The sequence below is a fragment of the Sarcophilus harrisii genome, chromosome 3 (genome assembly GCF_902635505.1).
Source record: "Sarcophilus harrisii chromosome 3, mSarHar1.11, whole genome shotgun sequence".
In the NCBI taxonomy this organism is placed as follows: Eukaryota; Metazoa; Chordata; class Mammalia; order Dasyuromorphia; family Dasyuridae; genus Sarcophilus; species Sarcophilus harrisii.
The window spans coordinates 25,811,340-25,833,116 of NC_045428.1; the positions used below are offsets into that span (position 1 = coordinate 25,811,340).

The 21,777-nt window shown below is 38.8% G+C and overlaps 1 protein-coding gene across 2 annotated transcripts in view; it reads right to left on the bottom strand.

Moving 5' to 3' along the window:
• GOLIM4 (golgi integral membrane protein 4) overlaps positions 1–21,777 on the bottom strand; it is a 97,805-nt gene that overhangs the window by 7,433 nt on the left and 68,595 nt on the right. Inside the window, exons 5-12 of one of the 2 annotated variants that reach the window (XM_023500820.2) lie at positions 20,343–20,493; positions 17,672–17,754; positions 14,738–14,821; positions 11,315–11,476; positions 8,186–8,533; positions 4,127–4,368; positions 2,936–3,018; positions 1,133–1,236 (exon numbers count right to left, since the gene is read on the bottom strand). In XM_023500820.2, the coding sequence (XP_023356588.1) occupies positions 1,133–1,236; positions 2,936–3,018; positions 4,127–4,368; positions 8,186–8,533; positions 11,315–11,476; positions 14,738–14,821; positions 17,672–17,754; positions 20,343–20,493 (1,257 nt within the window). The remainder of the gene's footprint in view (positions 1–1,132; positions 1,237–2,935; positions 3,019–4,126; positions 4,369–8,185; positions 8,534–11,314; positions 11,477–14,737; positions 14,822–17,671; positions 17,755–20,342; positions 20,494–21,777) is intronic. The other variant, XM_012546603.3, reaches the window with a different exon arrangement.

Below are 21,777 nucleotides of genomic sequence, written 5' to 3' on the forward strand. Positions count from 1 at the left end.
CCTAATAGGGATATTGAGAAATCATAGTTTTTAAGAGAGAAAGGTCTCTAAATGACCATGTTGGCAGCACAACTTTGCCCTAAACAGCCAACTTAAATGTGCATCACAGAGATCCAGCTGCCTGGAGAACTTTCCTCCCTGCTTCACTCCCCAAACGGGGAGATGGATCCATCTGAGGTAAAAACAATGTTTGGCTATATTCAATTGTTTTATACAGCTTGTTCAGTCATGTCTAACTCTTCAAGGCCTTGTGGGACACGTCATACCAATGTTGTCCACGGGGTTTTCTTGGCAAAGATACTGAAATGTTTTGCCATTTCTACCTCCAATGGATTAAGTGAATTGCCCATGCTCACACTAGACTGGTAAGTGTCTAAGGCCAAATTTGAACTGAGTTCAAATTAAGAGAGTTAGGCTGAAAGGATAAAGAAAAAGGCTCCATTTAATGACTGAGTATAGAAGAGCAGGTAGAGGAAAGGGGAAGGAAGGGGAACTAAGTTGGATCTTCTGAATCTCTATGCTCTCATTCACTAATTTAGGGCTCATGTGACTACACATCTTGGTTTATAATCCATTTCTTTCCCCCCCCCCCCAGTTATTATCTGGGAAGATGACAACATTTGTGTCAATTACTTGATATCCTAGCTTCCCATTTTCTTGAACTTCTGACACCTGAGACCATCTTCAAAGTTGATTTGTCAGCTCCTCCTGCAGCTGGACATCTTCCCTCCCTCTTATCTTTTCTTCTTGCTGATTAAACTTTCAACTTAGTATCCCAATCTTCCAGGTTTCAAGTCCCAGAGTCATCTGAACACCTGCCTCCCTTTTTCCAATAACTAATAAACTCCCAAGTCCTATTGTGTCAAGCTCTATAAAATCTCTTGCTACTCTGGCCTCCTTTGGAGATCTCCTAGATTAAGGTCTCATCCGCTATCACCTGGCAGTTTCCTAAATGGCCTTCCTTCTCCTTCTTCAAGCCATCTGTTCCACCAATGTCTCACTGTCTCACTGGGGATACATCTTGATCTCATCCAGGGCATGGATCAGTTGATTTCCCACTTGTCTCCCCAGGATCTCGCTAGGACTCTGCAGCTCTACCTGTGGGACAGAAATGGACAAAGCGGGTACTCACATCTGGTTCAGGGTTATCTGGTTGCTGTACTTGTCCTTGGGGCTCATTCTCTTTATGTGTATCATCTTCAGTTTCATCTTGGTGCTGGTTGTCTCTTTCATAGGCTGGAAAGTGAAACAAATTACAAGATTTCCCAAACAGTCAGCCTAATTTTTCCTGGTGAGCCCTCAAGAATGATAATGCTCTACTTCCTGTAATAGTGCTGCCCACAATCCACCATCAAGTCTATGGGATCATAAATAACAATGTTTCCTCTTGTCTAGTTTCTGTTCTGTCCAAAACACTTTTCAGGCTTGGTAGCATGAGAAATGAAAAAGGAGAAAGGGATGAAGAAAAAAGGAGAAAAACAAAATGTGAGACAGAGGTATGGCATATAAAAATAGGAGAGAAGAGAAAGAAAAAAAAAAGTGGAAGGGGAAGGGGAAAAGAAAAGAAGAGTGAATTCACTTATCTTCCTTCTTTAAATAAAAAGTATTTGAGAAAGACAAAATTTTCTTTCCAAGTTTTTTCACTCCAGAAGACCAATAAAAACTAAAAATGAATAAAATTTAAATTTAAAAGTGACAATTAATGAAATTGGCAAAAATATTGCCTCTATTGAAAGAAATACCAAGAAACCCAGAAAGCTAAAAATGTCTCACAAAAATAAAAGATTAAACCTCATTTTAGGGGGTTAGGGAACAATTTATATATCCGGAACATGTTCTATGATGTGATGATAAAGATGCTGGCAACTTATGGCATAAAATGGGATTAAAGAAGATTTCTCCTAGATCTCAGGCTTAGTGAATATAAAGAAAAGATATAAGAAGATTAAGACATCTGGGGATTAGTTAAGGTTGAGGAACAGAGAACTATGGGATAACAACATTAGTCTTCAAAGTACATAAAATGATGGGTTGATCAGAGTGGGGTAATCAACTCTCCCCTATTCCCAATGATTTAAGAACAAAGGGACTTCTAATGTCATTGGAGGATCAGAAGGAAAATCATTCTTAACTATAAATAACAAATTCTCATTTACTGAAATATATCGATGAGATAGCACATGCCAGTTTCCTTTCAAGGTGCAGGAGATTAGATTACACAGCAAAATTAGTGCCGTTTGAAGATTAAGGGACAGAAGCACTGAGAGGCTACTCTATGGTCACTCTAAGGCAATGTGGAATTGGCTACATTCTAGAATGCTGTCTTACTACTAACTATAAATGAAGGTCACTCGTGACTTAATCATATTTTTTTCATATATCCAACCAGAAAAAGGCTACCTAGAAATGCATATGAAAATTCTCTAAAAGTACAAAATTTTTTTTTGGAAAACTTTCTATAAGTAATTAATTTAGAGAATGACCTAAAAGTTGTGAAGGGAAGAGATTTCTGAATAATTGATTGCTAATATCTATTGGAGAAATATATAGGTATAGATACATAGATACATTTAGATATAGAGAGACATATATATATATATATATATATATATATATATATATATACATACATATTAAATATGACAGTGCCTAGTATCTAACTAGGGCCCTGCTTCTTATATGGTTGCAATACCATATGGAGTTTTGTTACTGAATATGGGGGAGTTACAAAATTATGATTTATTATCAGTGAATATTTGATTTATATACCCATTGTAAATACCTACATACCCAGAATTATATTAAAAGTTCTCAAGTGAAAAGGGGTTGTAAATGGAAAATGATTAAGAGGCCATGACCTAAGATTTAGTCCTATTGGAATTTAGCCTTTTAGCAGGATGATACAATAAGACATTGGCCATTTATGAGTCCTCACCACCACCTTCTTCCTCTTGGATACCCTGTTCTTCTGCTCCTTGGACAATATCATTATCCATTGCATCATAACGTGCTTGCTGCCTGGGAAGGGAGACAAGAATACATTTTTTTTTCAGTAACTTCAATAGAAAACTCAAATTTGACACAGACTATTTTTCAAAGCAGACAAGCCTTAAACGAAATTTGTCAACATGTATAAAAAGCTAATAATGAAACCAGACAAAACGCATGTAGTGGGGTCTGATAAATATAGACTCCCCTAGGCCAGGGCATATCTAAAAAAAATTATTTCATAACAAAGAAATGTAGCCAATCAGAAGGAAAGGCTAACCAGTATTACATGGCTACCCTGAGGCCTGCCAGAAAATTTAAAAAGATCTAAGGTACAATCTTTTAAAATATAATTCCAATTAGATCTCAAATCCCTAGAATGGATAGTTTTGACACCAAAGGGTGAGGAAACAGACTTGCCTTTTTCTCAGAGCTGGGGATAAACTGCAAGCATTCATTAAGGCACATATCATCAGTTCTGGTCAATGTGTTCATTTGTTTCGCTTAACTATACCTTGTTACAAAGGAGGATTCTACTGGGGGCCATAATGGGATATTGGGAAATAACAGCAATGTAAAAAAAAAAAAAAAAAAAAAAAAAAAAAAAAAAAAGAGTAATATCTAAACATGGTTCTGATGGAGACAATTAAGGTAGAGACATTTTTTTCCTGGCTGTGGCTCCCTAATTTGAAAATATGACCCTGGGTTTTCATCAGTGTGTGGAAAACCTGGACTGAGATCTCCCTCTGCGAACGCAGATCATAACCCACCCAGGCCATAGGAGAATTCCTCAGATGCTGACCTGAGGCATACAGAAATGAAATGGCTTGCCCAAAGTTACACAGTCAGTGTCAGAAGTGTATTTGCACTCAGGTGTTACTGAGTCCAAGCCCATCTCCTTATCTACTATACCATTGGAATTGCTCTTTCAAAAAAAAAAAAAAAGAAAGAAAGAAAAATGATGTATATAGGTGGGGAAAAAAAAAAAAAAGATTTGGGAAACTGACTTTTCCCTTTTAAATTCATTGCATATATCTCTGCTCCATACTAAGTATCATTAGTCTTCTGACTAATGGGCAGCAGGCACACGGTGACTGTCCACTGTGTCCCTCCTGGCTCCTCACACTAGAACACCAACCGTAGGCGCTTTTGACGATGATGCTCTTCTTCGAGCTCGGCCTGCCGGCGCAAAGCCAATTCTCTTTCTTGAAGTCGCTGCTGCCTTAACAAGTGCTCTTGCAGTCTTTGCTTATGCAAAGACTCTTGTCGTTCTCTTAGCTGGTGGGCTTCTTCAGCCCTCCTGGCGGCCAGTTGTTGCTGCTCTAGCTGTTCCTCATAAGCTGATTTAACCTTTGTCACAGCCTTTTCTGAAGGAAGTGCCTACAAAAAGCACAAGGTTATTTGGATGATGGGACACATTAACCATATTTTTTGCATTTTTCTATTTCCCTATCTATTGCACTTGTAACTCCCAATAAGGTGGCCTTGGCAATTTCATGATAATACCATTAATTTGTGATTCATAAAACTCCTAATGCCAGGCAAAAGACCAAGATAGCAATCAGATAACCCAGATGGTGACAAGTTAAGCTAGCATTAGAAATTTAAGAGGGATTTCGGATGACTTCTTATGTTGGCCATTTTTGTACAATATTTCTACATAAACCTAGCCCCTAACTGATCCTGCAATATTGTTTCACCTATTAGCAACTTTTTTTCAGAAATAATGAATAATATTTGGTAAATTATGTATCAAAATATTTGGAGATACTCTGTTTCTCAGGGCTAAGGCAAGCAAGCAGGTTGTGCCCTGAGTTTACATAAACAATAATCCTTTACAACATGGAACAATCTCACTCCTTGGCAAAGTATCACTAAGGAATTGAGCTCCCCTTATTTGTGAGGATTGTTCACAATCCCTGTTGCTTGTCACTGGCAGGTATTACATTCCTGTTCCCATCACCCTATGTCTTTGTTCTGTGTCCCCCAGGGTAGCCATGACCCTTAAACTTGAGATGATGGCTGAAGATCCAAAAGCACCTGTATTGCTCCAAGAATTGTAACCATGAGACTTATTTCAAGATCTAAGAATGACTGGGTTGCTGATCTACCACTTTCACGTAGATGAGTGGCTCTAGCATCAGAAATATTAAGCCCTCCTTTTTGGAGAAGGGGGGGACTTCCATTTGTAAATGTCATCCTCCTCACTTGGAAATTAATTATACTTCTTTTGTGTCCTAAATCGCTGTCTCTGGCCTGCTTTGTGAGGTTCCTGTCACTCACACATTAAAATCCAGTTCCAGTTCAGCTGACACATGCCTACATTCAATTCAGAGAAACTCTGATGTGGGCAGGAAAGGTCAAGGGAAGCGTTAACAGTATCCATCTTATAAGTAGGCAAATAAGAAGGATTTTACATGTTAAACAAAAATCATCATAGAAAGAGTTATGTCTCCTAAATTATTCTGGGGCAAATATATTTTCATCTATCGCAAGGCTTATTTTCAGAATTTGCCTGAAATTTTTCCACATGATAATTTTAATGGGAGTTCCATTTACTTCAAAAGGAGATATAGAGTTTAAAATCCTATAAAAAAAATAAAAAGAGTTTGTGAGCAGAAGCTATTGTTGGTCCTCAAGATGGCTGTGTATTAGGGAATGCTAATTAATTCTATTATTGGCCATAAAAATTAGGGCATAATCAGCTAAAAAAAAGTCAACTAGCAGTTATATCTTAGAAGGAGCGAAGAAAAAAAGCAATCTTCTTTTTCAAAAAATAGGGATGGGGAGATGATTACCTTCTACTATTTAAAAACAACACACAAAAGATCATCTTAATGCACCACTTTAAAGCTATTTCTTATTTCCTTCAGTAGAAAGAGGAGAAAAGACTTGAAATAGCAGAAAAGTTGAAAAATCATAAGAAATTACTTCTGACATAGTCTTTGAAGGAAGACAGTCATAGCAAAGACCTTTCAAAGCCAGGGACTGAAGACTCAAATTGTAGGTCATGATCCCAGAATGATAAGGAGTTATTACTAGGGGCCCATAAATCTATTACTAAGAAAATATCACTTTGCTAAATGCAAGTGTGTCACACATATAGGTATTGTTATTTTTCAAGTATATATAGAATCTATTTTCATAAACATAATAGAACACTACTAAAAAAATTGTATGGAGGTCAATCACAGTAGCTTTTTATCAGTACTTTTTTTTTTTTTTTAAATAATGGATCTTCACAGTTCAACTATATTTATGTAAGGCTGTCTGAATTTTTTTTTTAAAGAAGGATTCTCTTTTCTAATGTTATAACCTTATCAATCAAGGAAAGAAGCTACCAAGAACTTTGCCCCTTAATCCAGATGAGTACTCTTTTGGGGTAGGCAAGTTACATCTTAGACATACTCATCTTACAGACAATAAAAGAGAGATATTGGGCTTTTAAATGTTCTCTTTAAGGTTACAAAGGGCTAGAATCCTTATCTCTTGAGCTGTATCTTGGTTCTGTTTAGTTTGATTATCAACTGTGATCTGAGTGCTTACTTGATTTATCTAAACTGCAAACAAGTCACAGAATGTTTTAGACACTGCTGTGACAGATCAGTCTGAGTGAGAAGAGGGGATTGATAATCATTAAGGATTAGTGAGAAAGGTTCACTCAAAAATTCTTCTAGAATAGCATCTTTAAAAACCGAACAGCCACCCTTGAAATCCAGGTGTTTTCAAAGTTATATTTTTTATTACAGAAATTGATGAACCATTTAATCCTTTGGGAGTGTCAATAAGCTGCCACCCATGAGTCTCCGGTAAATGCCTTTGTAGGTTAAAGCTCACTGATTCAAGCTACATGCTCAGGGCTCCCCACCTGGTGGTGACAAAGCACAACAGCAACCTCAGCTCACAGAAAGCTGAAGTCATGATGGGGAAAAAAAACTACACTGACAGCAAATGTTATTGGAAGAAAAGAAAAATTTGACCACATACTCAGTGATTTTTTTGATGATTTTATTGTTGCTGCGGATGATGGGAAACCATGCTATATCACTGGATTGTATGAGTATATGTAGGCTGATTTTGTAACAAGATGTAGGGCACTGATAGTCTGTGAATGCTGGCATAAACTAGAACAAAATTAGGCTGCTAAGAAAGAGATCTAGGTACTATTTAATTGCTTAAGTATATCACTAAGGCACAGAGAAATTTAATTTCCTCATCCATAAAGTGAAAGTAGCCCTTTCCATGTTTCCTTGAAGGGATAAAAGGGTAGATTTATGTGTTTAATGCAAAATGGGCTAATTCTTGCCTTTGTGCTATCTTCCATACCTTCCTTCCATATCCCCTCCAGTAAAAAGTTCTGGTTTTCTTTTCTTTTCTTTTCTTCTTCTTCTTTTTTTTTTTTTTAATAAGAAGCTCTGATTTTCTTCAAAGCTCACCTGAAGTACCTTATTCACAAAGCCTTTTGGGATCCCCTCAGCTGCCAATGCTTCTTTCCTCCCAATGTCCTTGTATCTGTCTATGGGGTTGGTGACCCCAGTCAGCCATAAGCAGGAGCTATCCCCAGAATGGAGTCCTGACTCCTGGTGTGCCTGGCGTGAAATTGGTGCTTATATATGCTTGTTCATGGACGGATCAGCAGCCAGAAGACAAAATTGCAAATTTCATCTCTGCTACTTTGGCCCTCACTTTCCAAATCTTTAGACAGAATGATTTTGACATATAAGTTCATTCCCATTTCTAATAATTAAAAACGACCTTGATGTTGGGAAAGATTAATAGCAAAAGGACATGGGGATGGCAGAGGATAAGGCAGACAGAGAGTGGCGAGGAAAACAATGAACATGAGCTTGGATAGACTTTGGGAGATAGGAGAGACTAGAAGGGCATGGTGCACCAAGGTCCATGGGGTCATGAAAACTCAGATACAGCTGACCAACTGAGTCTTTAAAAATAAAACTAAGCTTCTGAAGATAACCAATGCTTTCAGGCCAATGTACTGTACCTCCTCCCTTCTCTGTAGAACAGCTTCCATCAATGCAAAACTGCAACAGACAGAGCTGCCCCGAGAAGAAAATGACTTGGCTAGGGTCACAGAGCCAAGATGAGGCAGAAGCTGAACATAAACCCAGGGTTTCTGGGCTCCCACTACTTCTAATGCTGCCTCCCAAAGCAGACAGTCCAGAACAGAGGCCCTTACCTCCACATGAGCATGCTCTGTCAGCACATTAGTTTCCTCTTCTTGTTGTTCCTGCTGCTCCTTCCATGCCCGCTCCTGCTCATCTGGAGCCTGATCCTGTTCTTCCACCAGGTGTTCAGCCTGCCCCACCTGCTCCATCGCCTCCTCTTCAAGCTCCCTCTTATTCTCCTCTTCCACCTGATGCTCCTGCTCCTCTTGTCTTCTGGGATCTTCCTCATGTGGCTGGTTTGGTGCATCTCCAGGGTGAAATTCCATCTCTTTCGGGGTGGGATGCAAGGATTTGGTCTCTGCTATCCTTTCCTCAACAGCCTGCTCCTGGGCTTGCCATTTTTCATTACTGTGGCGACCCTAGGCCAAAGAAAATATGAAAAAAAAAACCATGCTGAATTTATAAAGCTATATTATGGTGGACATCACCGTCCTCAAGTTTACTCATTCAAATGGAGACACGTACCTGGGGAAAGCCAAAACATCTACTACACGGTCCTGCTAGGAAATTTCAAGGAAGTCAGAACACGGGGACAATGTAGCATAGCAGAGTTCAACTCTGCCTATTCCTACTTATTAACCATGTGCTTTGGGCAAATTCTTGGACCACAGGTCTTTGTTTTTTTCTTCTTTTTCAATCTGTAAATTGAGGACCTTATATTTAATGACTTTGAAAGTCTCATCCAAGTCTAAATCTATGAGCCTATAATTCTCATTAACCTCATTGGCAAAATGGGGACACTTTGTAGATAAAATGTCCACTTCCAAAAACTATCTGACACTGATGATAGAGGTCTAGTCCAAATGCTCCACATGACAGGGCTACTTTTATTTTATTTTGCAAAGTGAGTATTTCTTTACTCTCTTCCCCCTGAGATAAAAACCAAACAGCAAACTTTGAGAACAAAAAAGTCCCTTTATGTCTTTTTGTTCAATCCATTTTTTAAAAGGTTCTCAAATAATGTTAAAGGAAATAATAAAAATTAAATGGAAGACACACTGATTCTCATCTAATGCTCTGGATTAAAGAAAATAACAGCATTAGCAAAAATTTCAAGTACGAAATTAGATCAGCCCAGCTGCTTAAAAATAGTGGCTAATAAAAATAATGGAAACAGTGAAATATCAATTCAATGTCAGTGATTTCAAAGCACAGTGTCCTTTTGTCTGTAGTGTTTGTTAGCTATAGCCAATTAGCTAGAGGCTTTCCAGAATAATACACACTTTTAATCTGAAAAGGTTCAGGAAATGTGGAATTTGAAATGGAAATGTGGTCCCTGTGGTTCCCATCCCTTCAGAAATGGCTTCATTTGAAGCAGACAGAGGTGAAACAGAGATCTTTCATCAAAAGGGAGGAAAAAGGAAGAGAAAAAGGAACCAAAAAACTTCTCATCACTCCCTCCTCTGCCAAGGATTCACTTTGCACCTCTCTTCCCACACAGGAACAGCTAGATCATGTGCTTTGCTCTCTGGCTATTAAAGGGAATTTCTCCTCTGCCAATGTAAAGCCAATTTTCTCTTGAATCTAACAGGTTTTAAATGAACACAATTTAATCCTATTTGTGAAACCATACAAATGTGTGAGGAAGGTATTTTGATACAGTTTCCTAAGAAGAAAGGAAGAAGACAAACTTTGGAAGATTCTCCCTCTTCACACCTAGTCTAGCTCTGACATCAGAATACCCTGGATTTATGGTGTTTTTTTCCTTCTCTGAGCTCCAAGTGCTTTCACAAATATCTCATTTATCTTCACAAAATCCCCATGAAGTGGTTCTGAACAGATAATACTATCTCCACTTTAGAGATGGAGAAGCTGAAGAATTGGATGGTTAAGTGATTGAACCAAGGTTAAATGGCAAGTGGGGCCCAGCTTCCTGACCCCTATTTTGTCTCTATTTACTGAACTGAGTTGCCTTAAATAAGAAGGGGGCGAGGGGATGACAGAAAGCTAGACAATAATAATTGGGGTGAAGTGAACTATGTAGCTGGAAGAAAACTGTTTACTTCTAGTGCAGAGACAGACACATTCCCACGGGAATCAATTACCCAGAGCACAGACTGACCTCTAGGGCCAATCCTGACCTCTGTGGATCTGCCATGCACAAGCCCAGTTCATGCATTCTGGTAGAACAGAGGCTCCTTGAAGGCAATGAAGTTAATTTTTGTCTGTTTTTTTTTTTCTTCAAACTAGCACCTCACAGATGGGAGTAGAAGATAACCCCAAAGCCATGAAGGCTAATCTTCCCATTTTATAGGAAGCAAATGGGGCACAGAGACAGTGAATTACTACAAGGTTGCAAAGCTAATAAGTATCCAAGCAGGATTGAAATTTGGGTCTGTCCACTCCATCACTTTAGGATATTAAATTTTAATTTTATTAAGATTAGCTCCTAATTAATACCCTTGAATGGTTGCTATATGCCAATCCAAACAAGACTGTTAAAATCAATAGGGCAAACCTCAGTAATGACTACCATAAAAAAACTGCATCTCAAGAAATAAAAATATAAACATTGAGAATCAGCTCAAAGACCAACTGGATCACTCTCAAGCATTACTTAATTATATTTCAGGTAACTTTAAATCATGGCAAATTGATAGGAACAAAGGTAACATCAATGGATAAAGACTAAACATTCTAAGAGACTATTCTTTTATCTTGTCATTGCAACCCTAGTTTTTTTTTTTTTTTTTTTTTTTTTTTTTTAACCGTTAGCTTGCTGGATTGGAAATGATAGGCAAAATTGGCAAAACTGATCACCTCACTCAGATGGCAACTTGATTGGTCAAAGATGGAACAAAAGTCCATACATTAAGCATTTATCATTGAGGAGAACAATTTATATAAAAACCAACAATATTAGAAAGAAAATCAAGTTGATAACTATGATCAAAGCAATGGCCAGGCAGGAGTACAGTGTGATGAAAGATGCTACTTATCTCCTCAAAGGAATCAGAATGACACATACATTTTTGGACACGATCAATGCGGGAACTTGCTATGTTGACTACGATTATTTGTTATGAGGATTTTGTTTTTCTTTTTCAAGGGTGATAAGGAGAAGGATATGGATGTAAGATAGAAAAAAAATAAATGTTCATTGAAAAAAAATAGAATTCTTCAGGGTTCATCATTATTACCTCCTTTGGTTGCTCAATTATTTTCTTTTCCTTGGCAGTGAAATCACCTTGGCGAGAAGGTGCTTCCTGGATGACATTTTGTTCTTCGACCCTATCAGGCTTTCGGAAGCTTGGAATCTTATTCAGCGTATCTTTCAGTTGTTTATATTCAGCCACTTGGGTCTGGATGCAAATTGTAGAATTTGAGAGGAGGAAAAATATGTCATTTATAGGCAGCTTATTATGAATCTGAGTTCCCGGCATCACACACATAGCATAACTAGACTCCAGTTTGGCAAAATATGCAGATGGTTTCCATGCATTAGACAGTCTTATTTTGACATGCTTCACCATTATAGAGTACATGCAAATTAGAAATTAGAACTCTAAGGAAAACATGGAAAAATTATTGAAGACAGATGTTAATTTCCCAAGCTATATACAAAAGAAGCCAGAATTCTTGCTATTTTTCTCTATTTTCTAATAAACACCACTTTTATAAATGAGCCAGCTGTATAATTCTTATACTACTCCATAAAAATCTACTGAAAAGATGCTTAGCCAAATGCCAATCCATTTCTATCATCCATAATGGTCTTTTCCTCAATTGAAAACAATCAGGTATTTTAAAATGTGAATACATTTTGTGATATCAAGTCAACTTGTGCTGAAAGGAGGTGGAGAAGGCATGAGAGACAGTTGGGAACACAGGCAAAAGGAGACAATGAATCTTGGCCTTGGATTTTAAAAACCTAGCTCCTGCCTGTTTTCTCCTTTTTTTTCCCCTTTCTGGGCTCACTAATTCTTTTACTGTTCCTGAGTTGCTCTCAGTTATACATATGCCCTTAGTTCCCTTTCCTTCTCATCTATTCTGTGAGCATGCACCTTAGATTATCTCCTCTCTTTATAAACTTCAACCCATATTTTAACTACTGGCTCCTACTTTGTTGCCTGAAAACATACCCAGAACATCTCCATTTCTTGACCTTGACATTCCCTCAAGTTACCCTCCTCTTTTATCTTTCGTAGTCAAACTTCCTAAAAAAGCTTATCTATATTAATTTTTTCATCCTTCTCGCTTCCCACTCACCGCTCAACACCTTGTACCACAGCCTCTGAATTAGCCACCCTAAGGTGATTCAGCATCTCTTCATTGCTAAATCCAGTGATCTTTCCTCATACTACATTTTCTTAGAAATCTTCCCCTGGGTTTATGTGATACTGCTTTCTCCTGGTTCTCCTCTTGTCTGTCCAGCTACCTCTTCTCACTTTCTTTTTCTTTTTCTATTTTTCCCCCCGAGGCAATTGGGGTTAAGTGAGTTGCCCAGGGTCACACAGCTAGGAAGTGTTAAGTATCTGAGGCCGGATTTGAATTCAAGTCCTCCTGATTTCAGGGCTGGTGCTCTACCCACTGCACCAACTAGCTGCTCCCTCTTTTCACTTTCTTAACTAGAACACCATCTTCATTTGACTATATGTGAATGTACCTAACCAAGAGCTCTATCTTGAACCCCCTCTTCTCTTTCTTTCACTATGATCACCTGCCATGACTTAAATTATTCTACACGTCTATTCCAAATCTACCTAATCAGCCCTGGTCTCTCTCCTGAGTTCTGGCCTCCATTACCAAGAACCTGCCAGACATCCCCAACTGTATGCCATGTCAGTATTTCAAACTCATTATGGTAAAAAAAAAAAATTCATTACTTTCCCCTTCTGAAACACACTGTATCCTGACTTTGAAATTTCTGTGAAGCAGTCCACCAATCTTCCAATCATTCACTTTCCTAAGTTTTACCCTCCACATCCAGTCAGTTTTTAAATTCTGTCACCTTTGCCTCCACAACACCCATTGCCTTTTCTCCTATTTCAAACTACCATTGCCTCATCCCTGGACTAAAATAATCATCTCCCTTCCTCTAATCTCTCACCACACCAACATAGCTTCTACATGAGGGCCAAAGCAAGGGTATAATCCTGACCCTCTCCTTTTTATGAGGTTTCTGGAGTCCTTATTTCCTTTAGGATAAAGTACAAACTCCATTCTTGGCTTTACAGAACATTACTATGTGTTGAATGTTTATGACCCCAATTGAATATAAGCTTTTGGAGGTCAGGGACTTTTTCATATTTCTCTTTGTATATTCAACAATTAGTACAGTGTCTGGGGCACAGAACATTTTTTTAATGTTGAATTGAAAGCAAGTTTTGAAGAATGAATGTGAAAGGGCTAAAGTGACAGGATGAACAAACAAAATTTTCATAAGGCCCTTTTGTTAGAGAGAAGTACAGGGATAGAAAAGAGAGAAGAAAAGATCAGAAGTTAGTGGGCCTTGGTTTTACACCAAAGATGACATATATCCATCCCTCTCCCATTCCCCACTAGCCTCAGCAGGATTTCCCTTTCTGAGGATTTAAATGAGAGGCCCTTTTCTTAAAGTCAACCTAATTTAACTTTTAAAAATTTCGGCACACACAGATAACTTCTGGAATTAGGGTGAAAGGGAGAGACCCATTTCATGTAGTAGCATCTTCTGCGAGATTGCATCTAGCATTTCTGCTTCTCCCTTATCTAGCCTACATTCTGAAAAAAAGTATAAGAAAAGCAAAAAGAAGCCTCTCCATTGTAAGCATGCTCTCCACCTTTTAAAAATTATATTTCTAGTCCATTGTCCTTTTGTTAGCTCCTTCCTGCTTCCTAGAGGATATAAGCTAACACTCTTTCCCCCTGTCCCCAGCCCCAACGTTCTGCTTCTTTCTTGAGTTAAGTGAGAGATTCAGAGAAATATCGCCCCTCCATGTGGTACATTTTTAATTCTTGCCTATTGAGGAGCAGCAGCTTGCCCCTCACTGCAGTACCCCACTCATCTTGCATGGCAACTAATTCAAGCTTTCCTCTCAAAGCTAAGAAGTCTCTGCAGCTCTTGGCTTTTGCTTTCAAAGTTAATAGATTTACGAAGTCAGAACAAAGTACAATCCTTGGATCTAATAACATCGGTGTGAGTATTAATGATCATAAATCATTTCCACAGTAGGGAGAAAGCACCCCTCAAAAGTAGATAATTTCTCGGGTCTCTTGAACATAATAGATCTTAAAAGGGGAGTTAATGAAAATTTCACGGCTTGGAACAAGAAGGCAAGACAAGGGCTTGACCTGCTCCTCCTCCCTATCGATTCAGTGATACCCACAGCACCCCCAGGTCAAAGGCACCGCCATGGGAGTTAGTTTCGTTCATTCTGCAGAGAGGGGGAGGGGGGGCAGTGAAGAAAAGAGAGCTGGAAACCTTTACACATGCATAATTCTCCTGGATGGATACAGTGTTGGGCTGCCCCACGCTGCAGCTCATCGGAGAGTCATTGCAAGAGGTTACATGCATACAGGAATTCAGAAAAGGAAGCTGCCTTTGAAAAGAACCCATCAGTTAGAGGCTGCCACATCCTAACCTGCGCAGCAGCTAGCGCGCTCTTGTGGTCTTCCAAAGTCACTACTAGTTGTTCGTGCTCGGTGAGTAAATTCTTATGCTGTTGCTACATAAAGAAAGAATTTTTACATGTTGAGCTTTAAGATCTCAAAGCACATCTTTCTCCAGCTGATCGTTACAAGACCGAACATTGTGCTCAACTCGGCAAACTGGTTTTTCAGCACCCCCCAACACCTCCCCATTCCCCCCAAAAAAATTCCCCAGTGAAAAAACTAACCTTTCTAGTTCAATCTGCATTGGTCTATACTTTTGTTTTAAGACTTAGAGAGTTCTGAGCACAATTGGTGAGACTACAGAATATGAAATCAAAACCTAAATAAAAATGGTTGGGGATACCAGTTAAATGTGAAACGTGAAGACTTTGAGGTCCCTCTCTAGTTCAATCTACCTTGGTCTATATTCTTAAGACTTAGAGATTCTGAACATAATCAGTAAGAATACAGAATATGAAATCAAAACCAAAACAGAAACAGCTGGGGACACCAGTTAAATGCAAAATGTGAAGACTGGTTTCAAATCTCAATTCACCATTTTATTAGCTGTGTGACCTCATCAGTCACTTTGCCTCTGAGCTCCCTTATTTATAAAAACTAAAGATGGGTCTAGAGAAGGGCTAACCCAGAGCTTCAGGGAAGATCTATGGATGGACTTATGAGGGGTTAATGAATTTGTATGGGGGGAAAATTATATCCTTTTCACCAATCTCTGACTGAAATTCAGCATTTCCTTCAATGATGAATAATATTTTTTTAAAAGCATGAGTCTGAGAAGAGATGCGTCGACATCATCAGATGGGCTCCATGACCCTTTAAAACCTAAGAACCTTGGGCTAGATGGTCTTTAAGGTTCTTTCTCATGTATAACTTAGGAACTTGTGATCTTTCATGAACAACTCTGGCTTGTGCTTAGGTTGCTAACATAATGCACTCCTAAAAGCAAAGGACAATGTATTGTAACCTATTTAACATGTATAAGACTGCCTGCCACCTGGAGGAGAGGGTGGAGGGAGGGAGGGGAAAAATCGGAAGAGAAGTGAGTGCAAGGGATAATGTTGTAAAAAATTACCCTGGCATGGGTTCTGTCAATAAAAAGTTATTTAAAAAAAAAAAAAAAGCAAAGGACACATCAGGACCAAAGGACACATCCTTGGAGATGTGTCCAAATGTAGGAGGACAATTTTGAGGTGAAGTTCCAAGGTGTTTGTGCATTCTTCTTGAAGAAGTGCAGTGTAATGACCTAGATTTCTTCTAACATGGACCATGCAACTAGAACCCAATTCTGATTAATTTCGCTGAATTTTTCAGAATTTTTAAAAAATATATAAAGCAAGGAACGTTTGCACAAAACAGAACCTCTTCTCTTTCTCTTGAAAGGTCATGCATGGAGGACAAAGAGCTTTCCCCACCTCAGGATGTGGATATAAGGTATTGCTTCTACAAGAAGCTATTGACACGCTCCCTTTATGCAATGCCTTCTCTCTGTCAGCAATCACGTTGATCACATTTACAGCTTGTTTCTACCCAGTTATTTGCATGTTGTCTCATCCATTAGACTGAGCTCCTGAAGAGCTGCAACTGCCTTTTGCTTATTTTAGTATCCCCAGCACTTAGCACTGTGCCGAGCACAAAGTAGGTGTTTAATCAATAATTGAACTTAACTTGTAAAGCGTTAAGCAGAGTTCTCAATAATTCTTAGGCACAAAATATTGTGCAAAGTGGTCATAAGTCCCCTTCAAAGAAATCCAACCAGCGCCTACCTATCAACTGTGTTTGGTCACAAGACCTGAACAATTCTTTCTTCCCTTTCTCCCACAAGGACTGATTTGAATCCAACAGTGTAACCTCGTCACTTCAGGAATGTTCACATTGATGTTGAATTTCCTGCTTAGCACATTTTTCTTCTGTATAACCAGAAATAACCATTTAGCATGACAAGCTCCCTGAGGCTCTCAAGCAATAATAAAGCAATGATGAAACTCTACAGCAGAGGCGAAAGAACCAAGTGGGTCTTGGCTGTATTGATCTCACCTAACTGCAAAGCTCAGCCCCTAAGCCCTGGGATATCTGATGTTTTAGAGCTGAAAAGGACTTTAGCCTTCAACACGACCATTAAGTCAAAGCTACAGCTGAAAAGGAGGTCCCATTATAACATGTTGGATAAGTAGCCCTCCAGCCTTTGCACAAAATGGCAGCCCATGACTTCCTGAACCAGCTCATTCCTCTTGGACACTCCACAGTGTAGAGATCAGGGTTGTAGTCAGAAAGACCAGGTCATCCCCACCCTGGACACTTACCAATACTATGACCGTGGACAAATTCTTTAGTATCTCTGAGTCCATTGTCTACATCTGGGAAATAAAAGGCCTGGCCTTGATAGCACTGAGGTCCAATTCTAAATTTATGAGGATACTAATTGGGGAGAGGAGCTTTGTCTTTATATCAAACTTAAATTTGCTTCTTTGCCACTTTTACCCCTTGTACCCAGGTTGGCCTCTGTGACTCAAGTGGACAAAAGTTCCAGGCCTGGGTCCAAGGACCAGGGATTGAATCCTGCTTCTGACTCTCATGACCAATGGAAGGACCAAACTAAGACATTCTTCTCTTGGGCGTCCTCTTCCTCATCCTCATCTGAGGGGCTGGATTGAGGACCTCTGAGCTCCCTACAACTATGACCATATGATAACCCTTCATCCCCACAGTGATCCTTCAAGTTGTCACATCCCCTCAGGTAGTTGAGACCTCCCTAGTTCCTTCAGCCCACGATTGTGTAGCATGACCTCTTGGGCTGCCTTCTTCCAGAGGATCCTCAGGTTACTTAACAGGTGCTTCATGGGCGTGTATGTTGATAATGTTAAGAAGAAAAACAACCAAAAGACTCAGAGTTTGACTGAATTTACCTTCACATCTTGAAGCTGCGTGTGCATGTCTTGGTGAGCCTTTCTTAGCTGTCTATTCTCTTCTCGCAAATTGTAAACAGTTTCTATTTTAGAAAAAAAATATGTACTTAGTGAGTTATGTCATGAAGTTATTTTAACATCTCATATAACACAAAATTCTGCTAATTTGTTTTAATACTTGCTTTCTCTACAGAACTATTACACAGAGACATATAGGAATGTTGCTCTTCATATAAAGATAACTGGCAGAGATTCACCTGGAAACCCAAAATAGGGGATATCTGCTGCTCTTAAATACATGATCTCTACATTGAAGGAAGCAGCCATATTTATTTTTTGAGGGGCATTTCTCACTGTCATCCATATATATTCTCCTTGGTCTCAAAATACAAGTTTCATATGAAGAGCAGCTAATAAACACTAAGAAAACCAAAATAAAGGCTATGTTAAAAGACTATTGTTCATATCTGGACTAATTAGATGGTCTTTCATTTCCCTTCAGATTCTGAGGTACTCTGATTCTGAGCAGATTCTTTAAGCAATTCTCAGGTCTTCTTCCCTTTTTTGATAAATAATCTGTTTTAATATATATCTATTTATTCACATTTTGAGTTTTACAAAAAAAAAAAAAAAAACTCAACCTGCAATTTTACAGGTAAACAATACTTCTAGTAAAGAAATTCTGTCTACTGATACAGTTGGGAACCTGCTCCTCAATGTACACAGAGAAAAAGTGGCTAGGTGATAGGTCAAATGCCTGGCTAGGATGTGTCAGAAGTAGAACCTGAACCCAGAACAGCTTTTATTTACTATATTCCCATGCTGCTTTGCCCATAGTTAAAGCAGATTCTCCATCTCTATCTTTACAGATAGAGGACAGTCTTTTGAATTGGTATCAGGGCAGCGAAGGTCAAGTATTATCTGTCCTTATAAGGAACTCTCCTCACCCACCTATCCCCTTCTTAATGTAAAAAATCTCTTTTCATGGCTACCTGCAAAATGCACTTATGTGAAGACCGAGTTAGCACCCTGGATGCCTTGGAATCAGCCTGAGTCAGGATAAGCCAAAGTCCTTGGTCTTTATTCTTGGTCTTTAGGGGTAGAAGTGAAGGGAATGGACACAAGATCTCCACAACCTCTCTTCTCCTCAGCCACTGCAAAGTCACTCTGGCTTGTCTTACTCCACCCCTTAATCGCACCTACAATTATCTGCATACACCAATTATGGAGTCAGCACAGAATAGAGGGAAGGGCCATTTTTCAACTCTATGTTAATAGAGTATTGTCCAATGGATAATTAGCCTTAAGTGCTTGATTGTCTGATTCCAGTGCATCTACTCAGTTTCAGCCCTTTACACACTTATCCAAGAAAGAATTTAGAAATACATCAAGATCAAGTTAAGAAGAGAGATAGAATATGAACTTGGCCACCAACAATTTAATCTAATATTAGATAGGTTGATAGCTCCAGAAACTAATTCACATGAAATACTCTGGTTCTTGTCTGTCAAAAATGAAAAGGTCCTTGATTCAAGCATTTTAAATATATGTATGTGTGTGTGTGTATAAAAATATATATGTATATACATATATACACATATATAATATATATCATATTTATATATAATTTAAATATGTTTATTTATTTGTACACATATGTGTATATTTATATATACTTATGTATATTTATATGTGTATATAAAACTATCTACACTATACATATGTACATATATACACATACATATGTATACACACACACACATACACACACACTATGCTAGGCTATAGAAGTATAAAAAAAAAAAAAAAAAGGAGGATGTTGTATTAAACAGAAGGGACCTAATAGCAGGGATAATCAAGGCTAAACTTCAGTCTCTTACACAGGATGCTGGCTGTGAAATCATGACCATTAACTTTCAGTCTCCTAAGAATCAAAATATGGAACCTGAAGAGACCCCAAAAGTCATCATTTCTAGTCCTCTCATTTTACAGGTGACAGAACTGGGGCCAGATGGTTGGCTGAAGTGCCAGGCAGAGAGTGAGCCGCACAGGCAGGATGGGAAGCCAGAGATGCTAGCTTCCCATGTCTTGCCCTTTTCACTGGACCAAGCTACCTAGAAGATGCTAAGCTGTAGAAGAGGGGCTCCTCACCCCACTGATATTTATCTTAAGACCAATCAAAAAGGGGGAAAAAGAAAAGGAAAGGGAGAAATACATGGGAGGAAATGACAGGACCAAGGAAAGAGAACATTCTCTAAGAAAATAAGAAGAGGGACAGAATTGTATTTGTTGTGGAAAGAGGCAACTGAGCTGAGCCAACACTTTTGTTCCCTACACTAATTAAAAGTCTCAAGCTCTACTGGGTAACATAACCAACCTGAAAGCCCAGAGGAGTCAGGGCAGCCAGGTAGCCAGGTAGATAGAATGCCAGACCTAAAGTTAAACCCCTAATTCTAATCCTGTTTCTGATACTAATTCTGTGACCCTCAGTAAAACACTTAGCCTTTTCTCCATCTGTAAAATGGGGATGAGAATCATAGCACTTATTTCACAGGGTTTTTGTGATGTTCCAATTATATAAATATGTAAAGGGCTATATAAATGCTAGTTATTATTATTACTATTATTAAAGAGCCTGGAATGAAGCATTTCCCCCTCTACTTTGAAATACCCTTTAGCTTGGACAGCTCCTGCTCCTTCTCTTGCTGAAGCTGGAGGTATCTCTGCTTGTGGTCACTAAAGGTTCGGCTGAAGTCATCTCCTTGTTTTCGATGTTCTTCCTCTAGGTCACTGTGTTGCTTCTTTAGTTCCTCATGCTGACTCTGCAAAGACCAAAATGGAAGCATGAAAAAGTATGGTGTGTTGAAAACATGGTGGGTAGAATATAGTGTGTTTCTGAGAACTTGTCCTCCGCTGCCTTGGTTCTAGCTCACAGCAAGAGGGAATGCAACAAAAACGACCCGGAATCTAATCCTTGGGAGAATAGCCATGGACAAGATTTTATCTTTCTGCCCAATCTTTCCTTTCCACATCTCTGAACCAGAAAAATGTCTCGGAACTAAGGCCACCAAATAACTGACATGTAAAAACATAATTTTTGCTATATCTCTGAAGTTCTAAGGGGGTGACTGGGAAAAAGTTAGAATCACTGAGATATATGGGGTACCAGAAAACTATCAATAATATACAGTGAAGCCTGTGTGTCCTCAGCCTCTCTCCATGTTCCATAGTATCTCCATCACCTTACCAATTTCACTCTCAAATTCTCTTCCCCAGTCTTCTGCTTTATTTGGCACCACAAATTGTAAATGTCAAAGATGTTTCCCTTGGGGTTCATTTTCACTGGCAACACTGATAGGTTCTACATGTCTGTGAGAGCTTTTACTGCCCCATGCTCTCAACTGATAGTAATCCCACTGCATTCAGCAATCCTCTCTGAAAGAATGGTGTGACTTAATCCACTTGATATGCCCTCAGGAAAAATACAAGGTTTCAATTTCAATAGTGTTTTTTGTACTTCTTTTCCGACCTTCATCATTCAGGTGAAGAGGAAATACAGATCTAATGGCTGCAGTTCATGGTTTGTGTGTCCTTTGGTGGGAAAAGGTCACTTCTATTGGTTAGATACACACAATTTTTCCTCCTGATGTAAATGACTGAATTTTGCTAAAGGACTGGAGAAAGGAATCTCTGAGCACAAATTAAGCATATTAGTAAGCACAAAGTAAGCATATTAATGACTGTGTACCCTGAAGTTCTTTTTAACAGACCTCTGCATACTTTGCTAAATGGATGACAATTTTGTCCAGAAGAGTACATTGAAAGCCCACCATGGGGAACAATAAGTGAAAAACAAAAAACCTGAACCGATGCCAAGGACAGTAATAAGAAGGACGAGGGAACTCGCTGCTCCAATTATGAGGAAAGATAAAATAAGCTAAATATGGAGAGTTTAGCTCAGCAATGACAGAGAGGGGCCTGAGGAGCGTGCAACATTTCCCACCACGTCCCATTTTATCTACCATAGATTCGTACTCATTGATCTTCTCCAATTTTCCCTTAATCACTCCTGGGCCAGCATCACTAATGATCTTAAGCAGCAGTTA